This window comes from Cyanistes caeruleus, chromosome 7 (assembly GCF_971803275.1).
Source record: "Cyanistes caeruleus chromosome 7, bCyaCae1.hap1.1, whole genome shotgun sequence".
Lineage (NCBI taxonomy): Eukaryota > Metazoa > Chordata > Aves > Passeriformes > Paridae > Cyanistes > Cyanistes caeruleus.
This window is the reverse complement of record NC_141707.1, coordinates 21224791-21243836: the sequence shown is the minus strand read 5'-3', so window position 1 is coordinate 21243836 and position 19046 is coordinate 21224791. Positions and strand designations below refer to the sequence as shown.

The following is a 19046-nucleotide window of genomic DNA, read 5'->3' as shown; positions in this document are numbered from 1 at the left end:
ACCTGGGATATTAAACTTGTGATTGTAATGGCACTGTTAGTGCCGTATGATTTAGCTACTCTGCAGTTAATACAGTGTCACCATAAGTCCAGAGGAATGTTGTATGTTGCATTCAATAAATCATGCTGTTCCAGAATCCAGAATAGAAGGGCTCTTCTAAATGCAGCCAGTCCTACAGTTCATAGATGGTTTGTGCATCTGGAATCAGACCCGCATTTACAATTTTGTGATACTGGTCAACAGCAGTTGACAAACTGAGGCTTGGTGCCTACCTGAATGTATGGGCAGTGAGTTCTCATCTTCTTCTTGGATATATGTGGGTTTATGAGGCATGTTTTCTACACACACTTATCCAAAGGTCTGCTCCAGATGTGGATAAAGTCAGTAAGATGTCTTGATACCTTTTCTGAGACTTTAGTAGTGCTTGGTGTAAGTGGTGAAACGGAACTTTTCTTGCCTCTGCTGCTGTGTTCGGGTGTAGTGTAACACTGCAGTGAGGTGGGGTGGGTGTAGCTGTGCCATAGGGTTCCATGGAGGCACGTGGTGCTCTGCTGGTCCCTGTCTTGAGAGCATGGGCCAGCTCTCCCTGTTGTGTACCAGCTGCAGCTCACACATGCAGGTACAGCCGGGGTCAGTGGTGTTTGTGCAGGGCAGGCACCACCCACCTGCGCCTCAGTAAGGTCACTTAGTTAAAACGGCATCATACGCCAATCCTGGAGTTCTAATCTTAGGGGATTATCTTGTATCTATGAATCTAGGGCTGTAAGAGCGTAAATCTGTTCCTCTGAGTCGCAGTTGCTCATAACTGGCAGTGGGACTTCAGTTATTATCACGTATCTTCAAGAAGTAATTAAAATAAATCAATAATGAAAATAACTCAAATCGATAGAGCAACTGGACCGATTTAATTATAACTAGAGCTAAAAAGCCATTGCAGTTTCATGACAGGGTATGAGAGAATTCAGATTTTTTTTCCCTGACACTGTCACTTGATAGATGCTTCTTTTAAATTAAATTATTTTAATAATTTATTATGTTACATTTCTGCAGATTAACACCTGTGCAGTCTGATTGGCCCAGGGGAAACCCAGTTACGATGTTGTGTATGTACTGAAGCAAGATGTATGGGGAAAATCAGGATTCAAGCAGTTAGAAGCATCTGTTTCTGTAACTTATATGAGGAATAACAGTACTGCTTCTGTCTGATGTTGGACTCATGGTAAACATTAGATACTAAGTAATCGTAACTCAAATAATAAAAACTAAGTCTCTGACAGGAACTGATGCTAAGAAATGTTTATGTTCAGTATGCTGTATGGCTGAGCTGCTGTTTTCTGTAGAGTAACAAGGCAAATCTGCCATGACGTAGAAAAATCCGTAAATTGTCTATATGTTGGAGTGTCTTGGGTTTTCATCTCCCACTCTGCATTCCTGACATTGGGGTGTTATTTTGTTATCTGAATATGGATTCTGGAACAGGATTTTGGACATTCAAACCTAATTGGAAGTAGACCATGTCATATCCACAGACCTTCAGGGAGAAGTCTCAGTGAATAAAATGAATCATACTGTGAGCATAGGTGAAGAGAAATTAAGAATTTGTTTTTGTCACTCTTCATTTGCAGAGGAAAAGTTCCAAGGTTTTAAGTGTCTGTGTTTCATGTGCCGATATGAGGAGACAGTGATAGCTGGAAGAGCATCCCCTCACTCTACCCTTACCTCTGACCTGCAGAAAGAGGTTTTGCTTGCCAGTAAGAGAACTAAAATAGAACGTGCATAGCTGCAGAGAAAGCTAACCAGGTTTTGGCATAATGAGCTCAAACTTGATTAAAATTCTTTTATTAAATCACAGCTGAGTAAGTCGCCAGAGAGTAATGACTGGAATGTGTCTTCTTTTAGGAAGGACTGTTGAGCACGTAGCACAGCTCAATATATGAGCTGATTCATTTATACTTCTGCAGTCATGCTGAAATTCACACTGATGCATGGTTCATGTCATACTTCCGTTATTCTGTGCACACTTTCTGCTTTTAAATTAAGTAATTTGGCTTTAACAATAGAATTTTGATTTTTCAAATGCCCCTTTTAAACAGTGGGCAAGCTGAACAGCAGCTCTGTTGATCAGAACTGACAGTGTGTTTGCAAGGAATTTTTTGGTTTACTTCATTTATTCAACCAAAGATTAGATGCATGTGACTTTCTTAGATTCCTGTTAGCGTTGGTAATCCTCATAATGTTTATAACCATCACCTCAGTAACCTGTCTTGCAGAACCCAGGGGCATAGGTTTAGTCTTCTCTGCTCTGGTCTTTAGGGCAGAAAAGTAGTAAACAAGTACTAAGGAGTTGTGCTACTTTTTAATGTGTCTTTGGTAGCTACTTGGAAATGCATTTCAGGATTTACCATAGTATTATACTTGAACTGATCTAGTCTTTTGTGAGCACTTACTCATAGTGTGTGCTTATGTTGGCCTTGTGTTGTAAGGACTTGCAGTGAAGTACCCAAGAGAATTCAAGTTTTTGTATTTGATGACACTTGGAGGTTAGTGACAGGATTCTTTATAACAGTTCTTTGAAATCTGGAGGGTTTTAAATAAGTCTGCGTTGAAATTCTTTGTTTACAGTGGAAAATAATATTTAGTTGGGGAGTATGGGCATTGGGAAGAATCTAAGGTTGCCTGTTGTCTTTGAGGTTGTGTTGGATGGAAGCCTTACATTTTTAAAGAAAACTGAGCAATTTTAATTTTTCATCTCAGCAGTGTCTGAGATGCCACTGAATGTTTGTGGCATTTTATGGCAGGTGGCACATTGTCCCACTCTGTATTCTGTCAGCAATGCTGTTTATTTGAATCCTCAGTGTTTCAGTAGGTCCTCTCATGTCATCAGGATCATGGTGTATTGTAAAATGTCATTCAGCTAGAGAGAGGGACATTGTATCACTATCCTGTAGAAAAGAATAGGGTTAATTTTCTTGACCCAGAACTGCCACTGTCAGTAATGTGCAGGTGGATGAATTAAACCAAATTAGGTATTTAAATTTGAAAAGTTGAAACAAAGGGTTTTTGATTTCTGAGTTCAATACATCACTTTTACCTCCTGAACTTTGACTGAAAAAGTAGAAGTAATAAAAATTTCTGTAAGTTAGGAAATCAGTACCTCTACTTTCTTAAAGTTATGGTTGTTAATGTTAAAAAAAGTCACCTGTTTTTCCCTGGGCAATAACAGAACTGAGAAGAAAATGTATCTATTCTTCCATTAGGAATAACTCAGAAGCTTTGTAGAAGAATTGCTCTTAAGAGATTGCAGCTAAATGCATCGTTGCCAAAATTAGAAAATTCAGTTATTGATGGTCTCTCTAAAATCACAGTTGTTTGCAAAATCTTGTGATGACTGCTGTGTTTCTGAAAAAATGTTTGAAAAAGATGGCAGATGGACATAGAGGGAAAAGCAGAAAACTTTTTAAGCCAAACTCCACCCAGATTGTGTGTCCTGTGTATGGTCCAAAGGCAAATACTTTACCTGAATGTTTCAGCATTCAGGGGGCTTACCTTCATGAGGAGGATAAATTACGGATTGTGGGAGAATTTAGTCCTATAGAGGTAGTGCAATTTTTTTCACAATACAGATAAAATTTTGTTTCAGAAAAAGCATGTTTTCTGATAACACACCAATTTAATTTTGATTCTCATTACTTTAGGGACAGTGAATAAACATTTTCTTAGTAAGAAAAACTACATATTATCATAACTGATCCAGTCTGCACTGTTAGACATGAAAAAGAGTGAGTCATGTTTTTAGTAAAAATAGCATTCTGATGGACAACCATGTGCTTTGTGCCACTGGCACAACAAAGCAGAACTAGAGCTGGCTATTAAAGAGGGTTTGAGGTCCTCTTCGAGCCTTGTGGATCCAACTGTAGTCTCAGCTTTGCTGTCCTTGACACTGTAATGTCAGAGATATCTTCTTTTAACTGTTCTATGTCTGAGGGTCAGGAAGCACAGTCTGGTTCAGCACCCATCCCACCCATTCTTCTTCTACAAATTACTGCACACTGGTTGCTACTTATTTCAGCCAGCTGCCTGAGAGGCAGCTGTGCTTCTGTGTGTGTGCCACTACAAAGAAACAGACAATGTAAGACTTTTTCAGACACACCTTACTTTGCAAGTAAATATGCCTGCTGGTGGTTTTGTGATAATATTCATGATGTACAGTCTGTACAGAAGGAAATTTACTTAGTGCTTAAAATAAGAACCTTTGTATTTGGTTACCAGAGCATTGTTTAAGGAGAGCTTGTTAGAGTAGCTCTTTAATAGGAGAAATAAGTAATTTGTGGAAATAGCTTGTTCTTGATGACAGATTTTTTGGAGAAGACCATTTTCAGCTTAAAAATGAAGTATCTTGCAAAGGAGTGGAGAGGGAGAGTTCATGTTTTTACAGAGCCTGGAACAGTTCAGTGAACACTTCCTTTGTCCAGGAGGGATCTTGCTTTGGTCAGAGATACTAACGTGCCTTTAAATTCAGGTAAACAGTGGCATAGGACTGGTGTAAAACTAGAAGACAGCCTGAGAACAACTGTATTTACTGTTGTTGGGGGTTTCTGGTCATTTTAGTGGCACTTCCCACCCTTACCAATGATTTCTAGTAAGGCAAAAAATACCCTACTTGATGCACTGATAAAAAGATGATTTTTCCCAAAACTGCCAGACACCTACTTTTTATCAACCACTCACAATGAAGATTGCAACAATAATTGAAGCAGTAACAGTACAGGTAGTGGCTTGCAGGTCCAGTAATTGTAATCTGCATTACTGCTATATAGCTTCTCTCTTCCCGCTCCCCACCCTTTCTGTTTTTAAAAGAGCAGTGCTGTAGTGTAGCTCTTCATACATCCTCAAATGTTGGTATGTCAAACCTCCAGCAATATGGTGAAAACACTTCCTGATTCTGTTGCCTTTCTCTTTTCTAATATTCCTTCAAATTATTTTTCTTTCCCTGCAGATTGCTGGTTGGAGCTCCTCGGGAAAAGGCCTTTCCAGCTCAGCAAGCCAACAGAACGGGAGGGCTGTACAGCTGTGACATTGCGTCTCCAAATACAAATTGCATGCGTATCAAATTTGATGAGGAGAGTAAGTTCTTCAGTGCTTTTGTTTTGAACTGAAACAGTTGTCTGATTCTTTGTATTTGATGTCCTTTTATGAGGCAGTGTATCAGTATCATACAGCTGCTTTTAGGGATTTATACGTAACTACTTTTTGCATAAGAGTGAGTTGTAGCTTAATTGCTAAGGTAGTATGAGATGCTTAAATCTTGGTAGATTCTTACTCTTATTTGTAAATTGATGTAACGTGAAGTAATAGGCTGAAGATTTAAATGGATGCCATTAGTGATAAAATGTACAGACACTGCCACCTGCAGACTATTGGGTGTTCTGTATAAAGAGGCTCTCCTGGCATACGGGCTTCAAGAAAAAACAAACGAAAAACAAACTCAGAAAAAAAGAAAATGTAGTGAACTGTTAATATTTGAAGCTATTTTATGATACTCCGCAGCTGACCCAAAGATGGAGAGTAAAGAAGACCAGTGGATGGGTGTAACTGTCCAAAGTCAGGGGCCAGGAGGAAATGTCGTGGTAAGTGCTAAAGGACTGACTTACATAAACAGCTGGGGTCTACAGTACATGTTCTGAATGGTCTGTGTTTTGTGCAGCTTGCTGAAAGATAACTTGCCTAAGTGTACTCCTTTGATTTCTTGTAGGTAAGGACTTAAATGTCTTGTTAGCAAAATAAGGCATTTGCGGTTGTAAGAGCTTTAAATTACTTTTCTGTGGGCTAGCCTCTTTATAACCTTTGTAGCAGTCTATGATGGACAGTTTATTATCAAGGAGTACACTTTTTTTTGGTTATATACACATATTTTTTCTTTTAAATACTACTGGCTTTAGAAATAGGGAGGAATAGTGTATAAGGCTGTAAAAGTAGCAGGTTGCCATCAGCCAGTTTTCCAAGATGAGCAGCTAGCTTTTATCAGGACTTCCACTGAGGAGCTCCTGTGAATTAATGTGGTCATTGCACTGCAGTAGGTTGCACTGCAGTAAGACTACTTGCTATTCTTTATTTTATACAATAAAGATACTCTTTATTTTATATTAAACAGAGAGAAAAAGGTTTTGGGAATTGGGAGAGAAAGAGTTTGAAAAGTAACATTCTCAATAAAAACTTAAATAATAACCTCTAATGATGCTGCAGGACACCAGATACATCATAAAATAGGAGTGCAGTGATGCTTCCTCATCTAATAGGAGGTTAATGTCACTGTTTCCAAAGCTGGGGGCAGGCGACTTCGGGATGTAAATCTGGTTGTTTAAGCATTTACAGGCAGTAATAACTAGCTTTGTCTGCCTCAGAACCCAAAGTGCGGGGGACCACATGGAAACAGTCCTGTTCACTGAATAATCAGTCATCAACTAATGCTATCTTGTCTTTTCTTTGTAAGTGGTAAGTGGGTAACCATCTCACTTACTAGATGAGGTGTGAGCAGCCTGGAGGTCACTGCAGCAGTGCTCTAGTGTGGAGCAGCTGCATATTTGCCAAGCATATAGGCCTTGATAAGAACCACAGGAAAGGTTTGTCAGCTGAGAAACTTGACTTGCTTGTGTTCTTCACACAACCTGCTACATCTTATTCTTCCAGAAACACCGCTGGCAAAGGCATTTGATTGTTCACATTTTTTTACAATGGTTTGGTGGTTACACTGCTTAGCCAGTGGCTATTCATCCTTTGTGTTAAATATTTGATGAGAATTCTTTTCCCAGGGGATAGTCTAAAAGGATAAGGAACAGGATGTGTTTAGTGCTTCAGCTCTGCCCCAGTGGCTGTTAACCCTGTAAGTGGAACATCCAACAGAGGAAGTAGGAGCAACTTCCTGTCCCTTCACTGGAAAAGCTGTCAGCCTCTGCTTAGTGGCACTTGTCTGTAAGGGGCAAATTCTGAATAGTCTTGGGTAGATGGTAGTTAAACCAGCTTCTTGTGTCCTGCATGGGTGTGTCAGTCCTTCAACTCTGAGAGCTGTTGGGAGACAGCCACTTCTTTCTTTGAAAGAGAGGGTGGTTTTCTCCTCACTTCTTGAAAGAGAGTGATTTGGTATCAGGAAGGGCTTTAGGGGTTTAACCCTGTGGCCTTCCTTGACCATGAAAGAGGCTGCTTTGACTTGTACCTGTAGGTGCCGAACCTTTCCCATATGTTGCCTGTAGGAAATGTTGGACTCTGCCCTTAGATGTATTCTCAGAGTGACTTAGAGCACAGGTAGCAGGAGGGACTGCTAGATGAGCCCTGCCTTCTGACATGACCTGTGTATGACACACAGAAACGTCACACATTGTTTCTTCTGTCTTGCAGACGTGTGCGCATCGCTATGAAAAAAGGCAATATGTAAACACAGTGCAGGAAACCCGGGATATCATTGGCAGGTGCTATGTGCTGAGCCAGGACCTCACTATTAAGGATGATATGGATAATGGAGTATGGAGTTTTTGTGATGGTCGTTTAAGAGGCCATGAGAAGTTTGGTTCCTGTCAGCAAGGTGTTGCTGCTACTTTTACTAGAGACTATCATTATATTGTGTTTGGTGCCCCAGGCACTTACAACTGGAAAGGTATGACTTGTCTTCCTTCCTGCTTACCCTTCCCATTTCCTCTGAGATTGCTCTGAAAGGTTGCATCCAAAGTTTTAATTTTTTTTAAGGGGAGAGGAGGTAATAGGGATATAATGATTTTACCTGTTTTTACAAAATGCTATGCTTCTGTATCAACATTTACTGAAGTTTCTTTAAATATCTTAGTGTGTATTTATGAATAGATAATGGAACTTTGCACATATGTACAGCAAAAATTTCCCCTTATTAGTCTTAATCTTACAGTGGGATTGAGGGCTTCCTTGGACACTTTCATACAGGAACAAGCTACTAAATCTGTATGAGTTATTTGACCAGCCCTTTTTCTGCATTGGAGCAAATGTTAGATAACTGCTGAACTCTTTGTTTATTCTGCAATATTCTCCCCTTTATTCTTTGTGAAGTTTGTGGAAATGAGTACTTTCCAAAATAAATATTGAAGGGTTTCTGGAGGATAACAGCAATACTACATGTATTCATACCTAAATCCATGCATGTCCATGTAAAATTTCATGGTTAATCTAAGAGCCAAGTATTCTGTGTCATCTAAGAGATACTCCAAAACATAAGGGGAAAAAACCCCCTAGATATTCTTGTTAGTTTATATTCAGAAGCATCTAAATGGCCAGTTCAGTCTCTCAAAGTGTTTTTTCCCATCACACTTCATTACACCAACAGCTGTAAATACTTTCCCCTTGAGAACATCTGATCCTCCAAGCACTGCGTTTTTCCACCTCGTACACCTGTGCCTGGTGTATGAACCGTGCAAAATCAGTGCATTAAGCTCTGGCACAAGGTGTACTTCAGTGAGAACTTAATCTTCCACGTATCCGTCAACAAACTGACCGGCCTGAGTCAGCATACTGAGTGCGGACACCATTTTACTTTAATTGCAGAGAAATGCTAGGACAGTCCTAAGAGTACTCTTCTGTATAATGGAAAGAAGTGTTTGTGCTTGCCAAAACCTTAATTATGCCAATTGATAAAAGGGAAGCACGCCTTTTATTGAACAATAGCTTTTTTCTTCTTAAATACCTTTTCTAAATATATTACTCGTGTTTGCCATAATGAAATGTAATTGAAAAAAAAAATCCTGTGTACTTACCTCCTTTTTAAGAGAAGCTTTATCAGGCTAAGAAATACAGGATAAGGGTGGTTTATGACCAAACCGGTTCAGTGGTTTTTTTTGAGAAATTCATTACTATCCCATGTTGTCCAGGTCATTGTGTGGCTTCTTTGTAGAGCAGCATGAGCTTCTGGCACACAGAACAGAGACAAAACACTAACCCAGTGCACTATTCTGTGTTTGTCCCATTTTAACAGCAGTCACTATGTCATTCATCATAATTAATATAAGTTGGGGACATTTATTTGTTATTTTTCTCACTTATCATTTGTTTGCTTTTATTTTATCATTTCATTTTTTCAGGGGTGGTCCGTGCAGAGCAAAAGAATCAGACATTTTATGATCTTGGTATCTTTGATGATGGGCCTTACGAAGTTGGTGATGAGAGCCGCCAGGATAAGAATCTAGTTCCTGTTCCAGCTAACAGTTACTTAGGTAGGATTAAGTACATGTGATAAATCTCTTCAGGTCTCTTAAACATTTGTGATCCCAGCCTGGTGTGATAATCTGAAATGGGAGCAGATGTTCCATTGTGGAGCCTGTTACACACTGACTGTTCTGGATAATTCACAGCCTCCCTCCACATTTATGGGCCAGTTTTAAGTGTAAGATGATACTGCTGAGGTACCTAGAGGAGCTGCTGTTGTAATGTGAGATTCAAGAGCTGTGCTGAGTGCCTGCAGAATCTCAGGGAGTGATTATCATCACTGTGATGGGTCAGTGCAATGAATGGGTCTGTAGTCCTTAGTCACACAGTCTCTGCTATGTAGTATCAGACAGTTTATTAGAATTTGAGTTTCTGTGTATAACTGTTAAGGCCGCAGATTTCCTCTCCTGGTAGGTAAGTGCAATTCTTCTATTCTTCAAGTTTTTAAAGCTCCAGTGGCTTTTAGCAGACCTTTAAAATATCATAATATAAGTACTGTTTATATTTGACTTGTGTGTGTGTGTTGCAGGAGGTGAATCTCTTGCTCTTTCTGCTGTCAGGAAAGCAGGAATATGTCCTTAGGCCAGTGACCTTTTTGTACACTAGTGAGATACACTGAAAAGGCTGTGTTGCGTTTTTGGAAAGGCATTAAGTGTAAAGAATCCTTCTGTTCCAGTGCAGATTTCTGTGGTGTGTCAATCCACTGCTTTTGGTGTGAGTGATGGAAAGCTGAACAGATGGGAAGGGCATTGCTAATGTAAAAAGTAAAAAAGCAAGTCGAGAAGAAAGCAAAGTTAGAGCTACATATATGTTAGGAGAAAGAGAGCATACACTTCTGTTACACTTTACCAGCAGTAATTACTGTGAGTAAAGGTAACTAGAAAAATCATCCTGAGAGCTTATGTTAGACAAGCTGATAGCATCTTCTGGGGGAGTAAGAATTGCTGAGGTGAGGAGTGCTGTGGATGCCAGTGCCTTTTGCTGTGAATAGTTGTATCAACTTTTTCCAGTTGCATAACTAATGCATTTAGGTTCTAAATGTAAATGCCTTGATTTGTAATAATCTGAAACACTTCCAGGCAAGCCAGCTCATCCCAGGCATTACTGTTCTGTCTGTTTAGACCGTAAGCAAATGTGGTTATAGGTGCTTTGCTTAACTACTATTTTTCTTTCTCTTCAATCTTTTACTCATATTTGTAGGTCTTCTATTTTTGACAGCTGTATCTGATACTCATCCAGATCAGTTTGTGTACAAAACATTGCCTCCCAGCATACAGGTGGACAAGTCAGTGGATGTAATGATGAATAGCTACTTAGGTTTGTGACCATTTGAGGTGGCAGCATCTGGTCAGACATAATCTCCAGATCTTTGTCATGATCCCTCTCCCCTCTATTCCCTCTCATATCAAATACATTGTAAGTAAAGCATGAAAAAAATCCAGGGATTCAGATAAAGGGGAGACAGCAAAGTAACAAGGCTTTAGAGAAATGCTGATTTGTCATGCATTTCTCCAAACCCTCTCATCCTTCCCCCAGCTGGGACTCCCTCAATTTTTTGTGTAACTGTCTCATTGTGAATTGCTGTAATTGAGAATTTCCATAGTAGTGGTGAAGTGTTTCAGAGGGAGACTCCCATCTGCTGGCTGGTATCTTCCTTCCTTGCAAAGTGGGCAGTTTTCTACTTTGACCTTTATTAGCTATATTGGTATATGCAGTATAGTCTTTTAACTTGGTTTTAAATATTTTAAAATGTATTGTAAGACAATTAATTTGAACATGTCATGTTTAGGGTTGCATTAACTTAAAATTGTCCATTTCACCATTACTGTGTAAGCTAATTCTCAAATACTGCATACATCATTTGAGAATGCTTGTGTGGTACAGTTTGCATGTTTGTAATAGAACTATCCTGACTTGACTTAGGAGATTTTCTCATAATTTTGCCAGGGGTGAAGTACTCAAGCTATATTCAAGTGGTAAAGCTGTAGTTGTGTCTAAGCTGTGTGTATCCTGTATTTGGTGTCCATGAAAAGCAGGTCGAAGTGAGCAATGAAGTACTGTGTTTTGGGGGGAAATTCTAAATGTAATGTATGGAGGAGTGTTGACTTGCAAATACATGTCCATCAGTGCAAACAGAAATGGAGAATTCCCAGCCATAGCACACTGTGTTTTAGACAAAACTTATATTCCATATACCACTTTAATATAGCAGGGGAAATGTTTATTTTTTCATATTAAGATGGAAGCTGTTACTTACTGTAAATACTTGTACTTGTTAATTTATATTTTATTTATTTCTCTGTTAAAGGTTTCTCTTTGGACTCTGGTAAAGGAATTGTCTCCCAAGATGAGATGACTTTTGTCTCTGGTGCCCCAAGAGCAAACCACAGTGGAGCAGTTGTTTTACTGAAAAAAGAAAAAAATCAGAGAGCGCTTTCCCTGGAACACATGTTTGAAGGAGAAGGGCTGGCCTCCTCTTTTGGCTATGATGTTGCTGTTGTGGACCTCAACAGTGATGGGTATGGCTGTGGTGAACTCCTACTGCCTGTATAATAAAGGATAGAGATCTTGTTTATTTCCACTTTGGTTTTTCACATTAGAAATACAAGAAATGACAAATCCCAGCTTCCATGTTTTCCTGAAGGAAATGGTGAGCATCTTGAGAATCAATCAGGACAGAGTCTACTTTCTAATAAAGAGTTTTATTCAAACAATTATTGTAAACGGAATAACAGGAAGCCAGTCTCATACCCCAAGAAGGCCATAGGAGGTCCTTGTATGCTATTAAAAGATTAAACCAGCTTGCAGTGTCAGCAGGGCTGTTGATGCCCAGCCAGTTTAATGCACAGTTTAGTCTTTGTTCAGCATTTCTTTGGGCAACTGATCTGGAGCTCACAGTCTGAGCAGTTATTCTACAAAAGCACTGCCTTTTCTTTTTTCTTTTCTTTTCATTCTAAGCTGGCAGGACATTGTTGTTGGGGCCCCACAGTACTTTGACAGAAGTGGGGATATTGGGGGTGCCGTGTATGTCTACATGAACCACCAAGGCAAATGGGCAGGGGTGAAGCCTCTTCGCTTAAATGGAACCACTGACTCCATGTTTGGACTTGCAGTTGAAAATGTTGGGGACATTAATCAGGATGGATATCCAGGTAAATGGAAAACAATGACAATAAAAATGGGTGAGATTGTTTGGCCGATGCCAGACTTACAACATCTCATCCTTTGATTGCATGCTGCGGAAAGAAAAATGATTTTAGATGTTCCAACTTATTTTCACCAGATATTGCAGTAGGAGCTCCATATGATGGTTTTGGCAAAGTATACATTTATCATGGATCTGAGAATGGAATAAATACAAAGCCAGCACAGGTAATGAAATAACCTTTACTATATAATTATTCTTGAACAAAATGAAAGGAATGACAGGGCTATCCATCTTCCTTTCCATTGGTATTATTGGGGTGGTGGGTACGCTGGAAAATCACTGGGCCCTTCAAAGATTGCACTGCTGACAGGAAAGATTAGGAATTCTTGATATTAATATATATTTTTATTTCTGGGGCCATCCATTAGCACCAATAATATGTGCAGAAGGAAAAAGATGTGTAGATAAATAAACGGGGTTTTTAAAAAGTAAATCTGGTAATTTGAAAACAATTTGTTTTTATGTTTTCTCTTTCACTTCCTTCTTCAGTAATGCTTGGGTTTCTGGGTGTTTTTGTTGTTGTTTTTTAAATTAGATTTATTTATTTATTTTAATTTTTTTTGAGGGTCACTGTGTACAATTTTTAGGCTGGTAATGGAACTTCATTATACTTCCTAGAATACTGCTTGAATACTTTATAATATTTTATAGAATACTTTTTCTGTTTCAAGTGTTTATAGTCCATAAATACTGTAAATAAAGATGAACTCAGCTCTCTGCAGATCAGTAATTTCTAGTACTCCCTGCTATTGCCAAGTAACTTCCTGGAAGAGCAAATCATCTTGGCCCATCAGTATCCTTCAGCTGAACTGAACACAGAGATCCTGTTTCACAAATCCTACTTCATTGTATCTCTTCCCTCTAATTTTACTCTTTATTCTTTTATTTCACCTTTATCACTTTTAAATGTCTGAATTCCCTCAATCTGTTTGCTTTTTAGATTCTTGATGGTGAAAAAACAAACACCAATTTCTTTGGTTACTCTATTGCTGGAAATATGGACCTGGATAAAAATTCCTACCCTGATGTTGCTGTTGGTTCCCTGTCAGATTCTGTAAATGTGTACAGGTATTATATATGGAACCTTAATTAATTATACCAGGGCTTTAGTTTTAGTTTCTTAAAAGCAATTTGTTTAGAAGTAACAAAAAGCTGTTTGTCCTTGAGTGTACTTTTCCTACCAGAAATTGGAAATTTGAGGGAAGGAGAGGGGGAAGGGCAGGGATTCCATAAATTGGTTTGTTACTTTATCCCCGTCGTCTCCTTGAGAACCTGCCTTACAGTCAATACAGGGTAAGAGGGTGAATATGGATAATTCCTGTAGGGTGCTGATGTGGGCAGTGTACCTGCACCTTTAGTTTTGTCCTATTGTAACTTGGATGTCTGTGTCCTTGAATGGAATTTAAGGGTGATAAGTAATTCCTTAAGGAGAAGTTAATAAACTTGCTGCCCTTGTATAATCTAATTGTGCTTCACTGATGATAGAAGAAAACAGAACCAACCCCCACTTCTGTAGCTGAGGATCCAAACCAAGTGAGGCACACAAGTGCCTTGCTGAGTTTGCACTGGGGTCCATGAAACAGTGAGGAAGGCTGCAGCTAGGATCCTTTGAGATTTCTGTAGCACATGCCTTAATTAGGGATGAAGTCACAGTATTTTGCAGACCTGCTTTTTTTTCCAGTTTATTGTACTGTTAAGCTGAATTAGTAATGGGCAGGAAGAAGACTGTCTCCGCATCAGAACTGAATGCTGCCTCAAGCTCAGATCTTTGGTGGTTGTTGTCAGGTCCCAGAGGAGGAGAAACAGAAACTCCAAAACTGGTTATCTGAATTCTGGGACAAACAACTTTACTTTTCATGCAAAACAGCCCTTTCTACAATTTATGCTCCCATGTCTACAGTATCTGTGCACATAAATGTAATGTTCTTAAATACGCTGAACAGCGCCCAAGAAAAGCAATTTACATGGCTTGTGGAAGAGAAAAGAGTAGGTGGTAGAGGAGTTGGTCAGATTAATTAGCATTCTGCTTACTCAAAAGGAGCTTTAATATTTTGCTGATAAAGGCAGGACAAAAACTTTCACCAAGGTGAGAACAAAAGCCTCTTGGTGGCAAACAGTGAAAGGAGTGGCCCAGTTAAATGGAGCAGGTAGTTTACCAGCTATTTTTAACAAAGTTTGGATGCTTTAATGAGAACAGGATCATCTCATTCATGTGTTCATGTGAAATGTCTTCTCCCTTCCAGAAAAGGAAAAGACAAGTTGTAGGCAGAAGTATGGTTACAGCCTACATGCAGTGGAAGCAGGAAATTAAAACATCATTTCGCATTAATTTTTTCATTAACAGAAACTACTTCTTTTTTTTATATCTTCTTTTTATTCCCCATTTTTCCCCCAAATTAAGATCTCGGCCTGTGATAAGCATTAGAAGAAACATTACAGTACAGCCTGATAGAATTGATCTAAAGAAAAAGAACCCTGAGGACCATGGTGAAATAAGGTAAATGGAAATTACTTTATCAGAAGCCTTGGTATATTGAGCTTTCTGCTGTCAAAATTCATTCAGTAATCATGATTAAGTGAAGGGATATGACAGTTACTCAGGTAAAGCAAATGTATCTCCCTATGTTCATTTTGACTTCCTGAATTTCTTCAGGCTGCTGTGCTAAAGACAAGGTGTGGAATATATCCTTTTTGTAATATTTATTTTTGAAAATGAATGTCACCTTGCCTCTTCAAACTTTCAACACAAATATCTTGGCTTGAACAGTGTTGTCTTGAGTAGACACATAAGAGCAATGCTTAACTGCTTATTAGTCATTTTTTCTTGCTCTGTAGTTCAGTCTAGTAATCAGCAAATACCACAGTCATAAGACTGATCAGTTAAAACTTTATTGTTTGACCATGCCTTATTAATACTAATTTCTTGGCACTTTTTACAGGATGGATGTGAAAGCGTGTTTTAAATATACTGCAAACCCCAGAGATTTAAATCCAAGAATAAGTAAGTTCTGAAGATCAATATTTTTGATCTGTTTGTCACATGGTTTGTTTTTTGTTTTTCTTCAGTGTTTATCATGGAAAAACATGACTCAAATTATAGTGACTCATCTCAGACAGTGACTGAGAGATTTAAAATGTAATTCAGTGCTAAGCTCAGCTGTTGCAGTCTGTATTTAGAGTCATGCTGGTGTGTTAAGCTGTTCTGTGGATGACAGACTAAAGCTTTCTGAGTATTGCAACTGCCAGTGAGCAAATGGCTGCTATGCAGACCCAAATCATTTTGCCTCTCTAGATTAGTGCTGCTTTAGAGAACCATTTTTGAGGCCCATTTTATAACATCCTTAGTGAGCATTATTTCCTATTAGAGGCTTACTCTATGAACCTATCCTATATTCATGAAAACACTTTTGTGGAAATCATTAACTGAAATAAAAAAATCTGCATTAATAGAAGACTGGAAGACTGTGCTGCAGAAATGTAAAGTACTTGTTACAATGCTGCTGTTCTTGGAGAACTGTGTAGGATTTTGAGAGGAAATGAGGACTTTAAGCCCAGTCACCCTTTTTCTCTTGTGTTGTCTTGAGTTTCTCAGTTACTTTGGAAATCCAAAGGCTGTGCCTGAATGAGGTGCTGGTCCTTCAGCAGGTAAAGTGCTTGCTCTCCCAGTGCCTTGGCACACTCAGTGCTGTTTCCATCTGTGCAGCACTGAATGAGCTTGGTGAAGCAATCATTAAAAGATGCACCAAGTTCAGATCTAGGAAAACATGCCTCAGCACACAACTGGACAGCTGTAGTCGAAATTCTGCTTTCAGTGTTAAGACTGTCTGTACCTTGACCTCAGAATCCTGCTGTCTCAGGTGCCATTTGGGACCCGATAGAATCCCCTACAGCGCAGTCGGGGTATTTACAGTGGAGAGCTCAGCCCTCTGCTGGCTCCGCACAGCAATTACAGCTCCCCCTGACAGCCTTGCATGCCCGTAGGGGAGCGGTTTACTTAGGGAATAGCAGGATTTGGTTTAGAAATTTTCTATAGATTCACACGCGGGGTACTTGGCCCTCAACCATGGCAGGACAAAATTGACACTGTGAAAGTGTTTTAAATTAATGAAAACACTTTGGGGAACCCAGCACTGGCTGGAACAGTCTTCTAGAATAAGGCTTAAGATCATACCTCATGAAATTAAAGTTCTTTTTAGTATGGGAATGATTCTTTTTGTAGTGACCTACTTTATTTTTTTCACATAGAGATCAATTACACGTTTGAAGTGGAGAATGAGAGGCGGCAGCTGGGCCTGCCCTCCAGGGTGCGCTTCAGTGACCACTCATCTGATCAGTTCACTGCGAGTACAACCCTCAGGGGACAGAACTCATGGGAGTGTGTGACTACAAAGCTTATACTGCAGGTAAGGGAGAATATTTTATTTCTGTTTCATTTAGATCCACTTAAAACAAAAGAATTTTTTTTTCTTTCAGCCTTTTGGAAGGAATCTTTGTATATAACTTTGTATATAATTTCAAAATCATATGCAATATAAAACTTCAAAAAAAAAAAGAAACCCACCATAGTTTACTATTCCCTGCACACATGCTGCTTCCTCCTGTTGCCTTTCTTGCAACGTATGAATAAAAACTGCAGCCACTGCAGCTGTGGTGGTCAATAGAGCTGAACTAATTTGGAACAATAGAGAGGGACTGCCAGAAATGGAGAGCTGCTTCCAACAGAAATAACTGTTACAGAATTTTATAGTGTGACTGTTCAGGAAAATAATTTTAACCTATGGGTTTTGGAGCAGATGAATGGGCAGGGCAGGAAAGCTTGGTATGTGCTCTCTTGAAACTCAAGACTGCTGTAGTGCTGCTTAGAGGTGGTATTGCTCCAGAGGCTAAACAGATTGCCGCTCCATGACTCGGCAGGAATGAGTCAGCCTCCAAGGCTGCTTTTGACCCCAGCAGATTAAAGAACTTCAATTTATGAATAGAATAGACTCATAGAATGGTTTGGGTTGAAAGGAATTCTAAGGATCATCTAATTCCAACTCCCGTGCCATGGGCTGGGACGCCTTTCACTAGACCATGTTACTCAAACCTGTTTCAGTGTGTTATTTTACTGTAGCTGTGTGAATTTCACCTGCCTAAATTACTGTCTGTGGTTCCTAGGTATTCTTAATGGCAAGAGGAATCATCACATTGGGAAGCCAGAGGAAAACAAAAAGACAATAGGGCTGGGATCTTTGTGTTCCTGCATGTTTAAAAAATACAGTATCAAAAGCTTATCTTTCTGTTGTTTTTTTCTTCTCTGCACTGTACACTAACTATGCAATTTAAACTATTTTAACAGGAGAAAATTAAAGATAAGCTACGTCCCATTCCAATATCAGTCAGTGTTAAAATTGCTGGCCTGGAGTCACCATCCAAGAGAAAAGAGAGTGCACTTCCAGATCTTACACCAATTCTAAATGCAAATGAATCTGAAACAGAGACCACAAAAGTAAGCCTTTGATATCACATATTTGCATAAATCTGCACTTCTGCAAATAACTTAATTTTAAAGACTGTAGAAAACTAATTTATGTCCAAAGGAAATACCTGGGGTGGCACTGGACATGTAACTATTGGATTGTTACTTTATATTTTGTTCTGAACTTATTACAATGTGTTATGAACTATGTACTGTGTTCCTTCGCAACAAAAGTGAAGATGGTATAGCTTCTCTGTTTCTTCCCTCTCCCCAGTAAGTTCAGGAGGAAATGTACTTTCGATTAAAAATGGAAATTCATTGTCTTCTGTTGGAAGCACTTGTCCAACATAACAAGATAATGCGCACTCCTAAGTCTTCCATGGGATGCTGTAACAGATTTTAAGCAATGATTGCAGCAGTGACACAGAAGGGAGGAAATATCTCAGTTAAAATTTCTCATTTCCTCAATGCTTATTGAAGAATCAGACTTAAAGATATATTTCCTCATTAGAAGTGTACCTCTCACTTAGAATTATTCAACTCCGCTTTTTAGTCACATTTACAGTTCTAAATTACCAGCATCAAGGGCTGTATCTCACAAAGAAAAACTCAACAGGCAAGAATTAAGTCAGGTTAAAATCTGAACTCTGTCCAGGAAAGTGCCTTGTGAGTTCCATGTAGGTGCTTTATTCACTGTGCTTCAGAAATCTCATTTTAAGCTACTGTTGTGTGTCAGGCAGTGAAATTGCTTTGGTGGTGCTTTATTTAGGTGGAGTTCTTAAAAGAAGGATGTGGAGAAGACAATGAATGTCACAGCAATCTTAAGCTTCAGTACCGGTTTTGTACGAGAGAGGGAAATGAAGACAGGTTTACTTATTTACCGCTGTAAGTCTCGATTAATGGACTTCTAAATTTCAAACTATTAACAACTGCTTAAAAGAACTTTTAGGAGAGGATTTTGGGAAAGAGCAGCTTTTTTCTGTGTCGGGCAGGCACAGCCCTTGGCAGTAGTATTGATTTGTCAGGGTGAGGAATTGGGGGCAGAGGGAAAGAGCTCAAGAAGAAAAGTGGTTCAGAGTTGAATGGATGCTAAGTGGCCACAATAGTGCAGTGGTGGGCTAAAAGAAAAAAACCCAACAATTTAACACCTGGAGAAATGAC

General features: G+C 39.1%; 1 protein-coding gene across 17 annotated transcripts in view; it reads left to right on the top strand.

Annotated features, from left to right (window-relative positions):
• Positions 1 to 19046, top strand: part of ITGA6 (integrin subunit alpha 6) — a 74061-nt gene that overhangs the window by 44889 nt on the left and 10126 nt on the right. For 11 of the 17 annotated variants that reach the window (XM_086896700.1, XM_086896702.1, XM_086896698.1 and 8 more), the window contains 13 exons: positions 4997 to 5124; positions 5548 to 5627; positions 7393 to 7648; positions 9096 to 9227; positions 11528 to 11738; positions 12178 to 12371; positions 12503 to 12591; positions 13368 to 13495; positions 14829 to 14924; positions 15367 to 15428; positions 16673 to 16830; positions 17766 to 17915; positions 18655 to 18770. In XM_086896700.1, the coding sequence (XP_086752826.1) occupies positions 4997 to 5124; positions 5548 to 5627; positions 7393 to 7648; positions 9096 to 9227; positions 11528 to 11738; positions 12178 to 12371; positions 12503 to 12591; positions 13368 to 13495; positions 14829 to 14924; positions 15367 to 15428; positions 16673 to 16830; positions 17766 to 17915; positions 18655 to 18770 (1800 nt within the window). Of the gene's footprint in view, positions 1 to 4996; positions 5125 to 5547; positions 5628 to 7392; positions 7649 to 9095; positions 9228 to 10419; positions 10537 to 11527; positions 11739 to 12177; positions 12372 to 12502; positions 12592 to 13367; positions 13496 to 14828; positions 14925 to 15366; positions 15429 to 16672; positions 16831 to 17765; positions 17916 to 18654; positions 18771 to 19046 lie in introns of all 17 variants that reach the window. The other 6 variants (XM_086896693.1, XM_086896694.1, XM_023930986.2 and 3 more) reach the window with 1 other exon arrangement.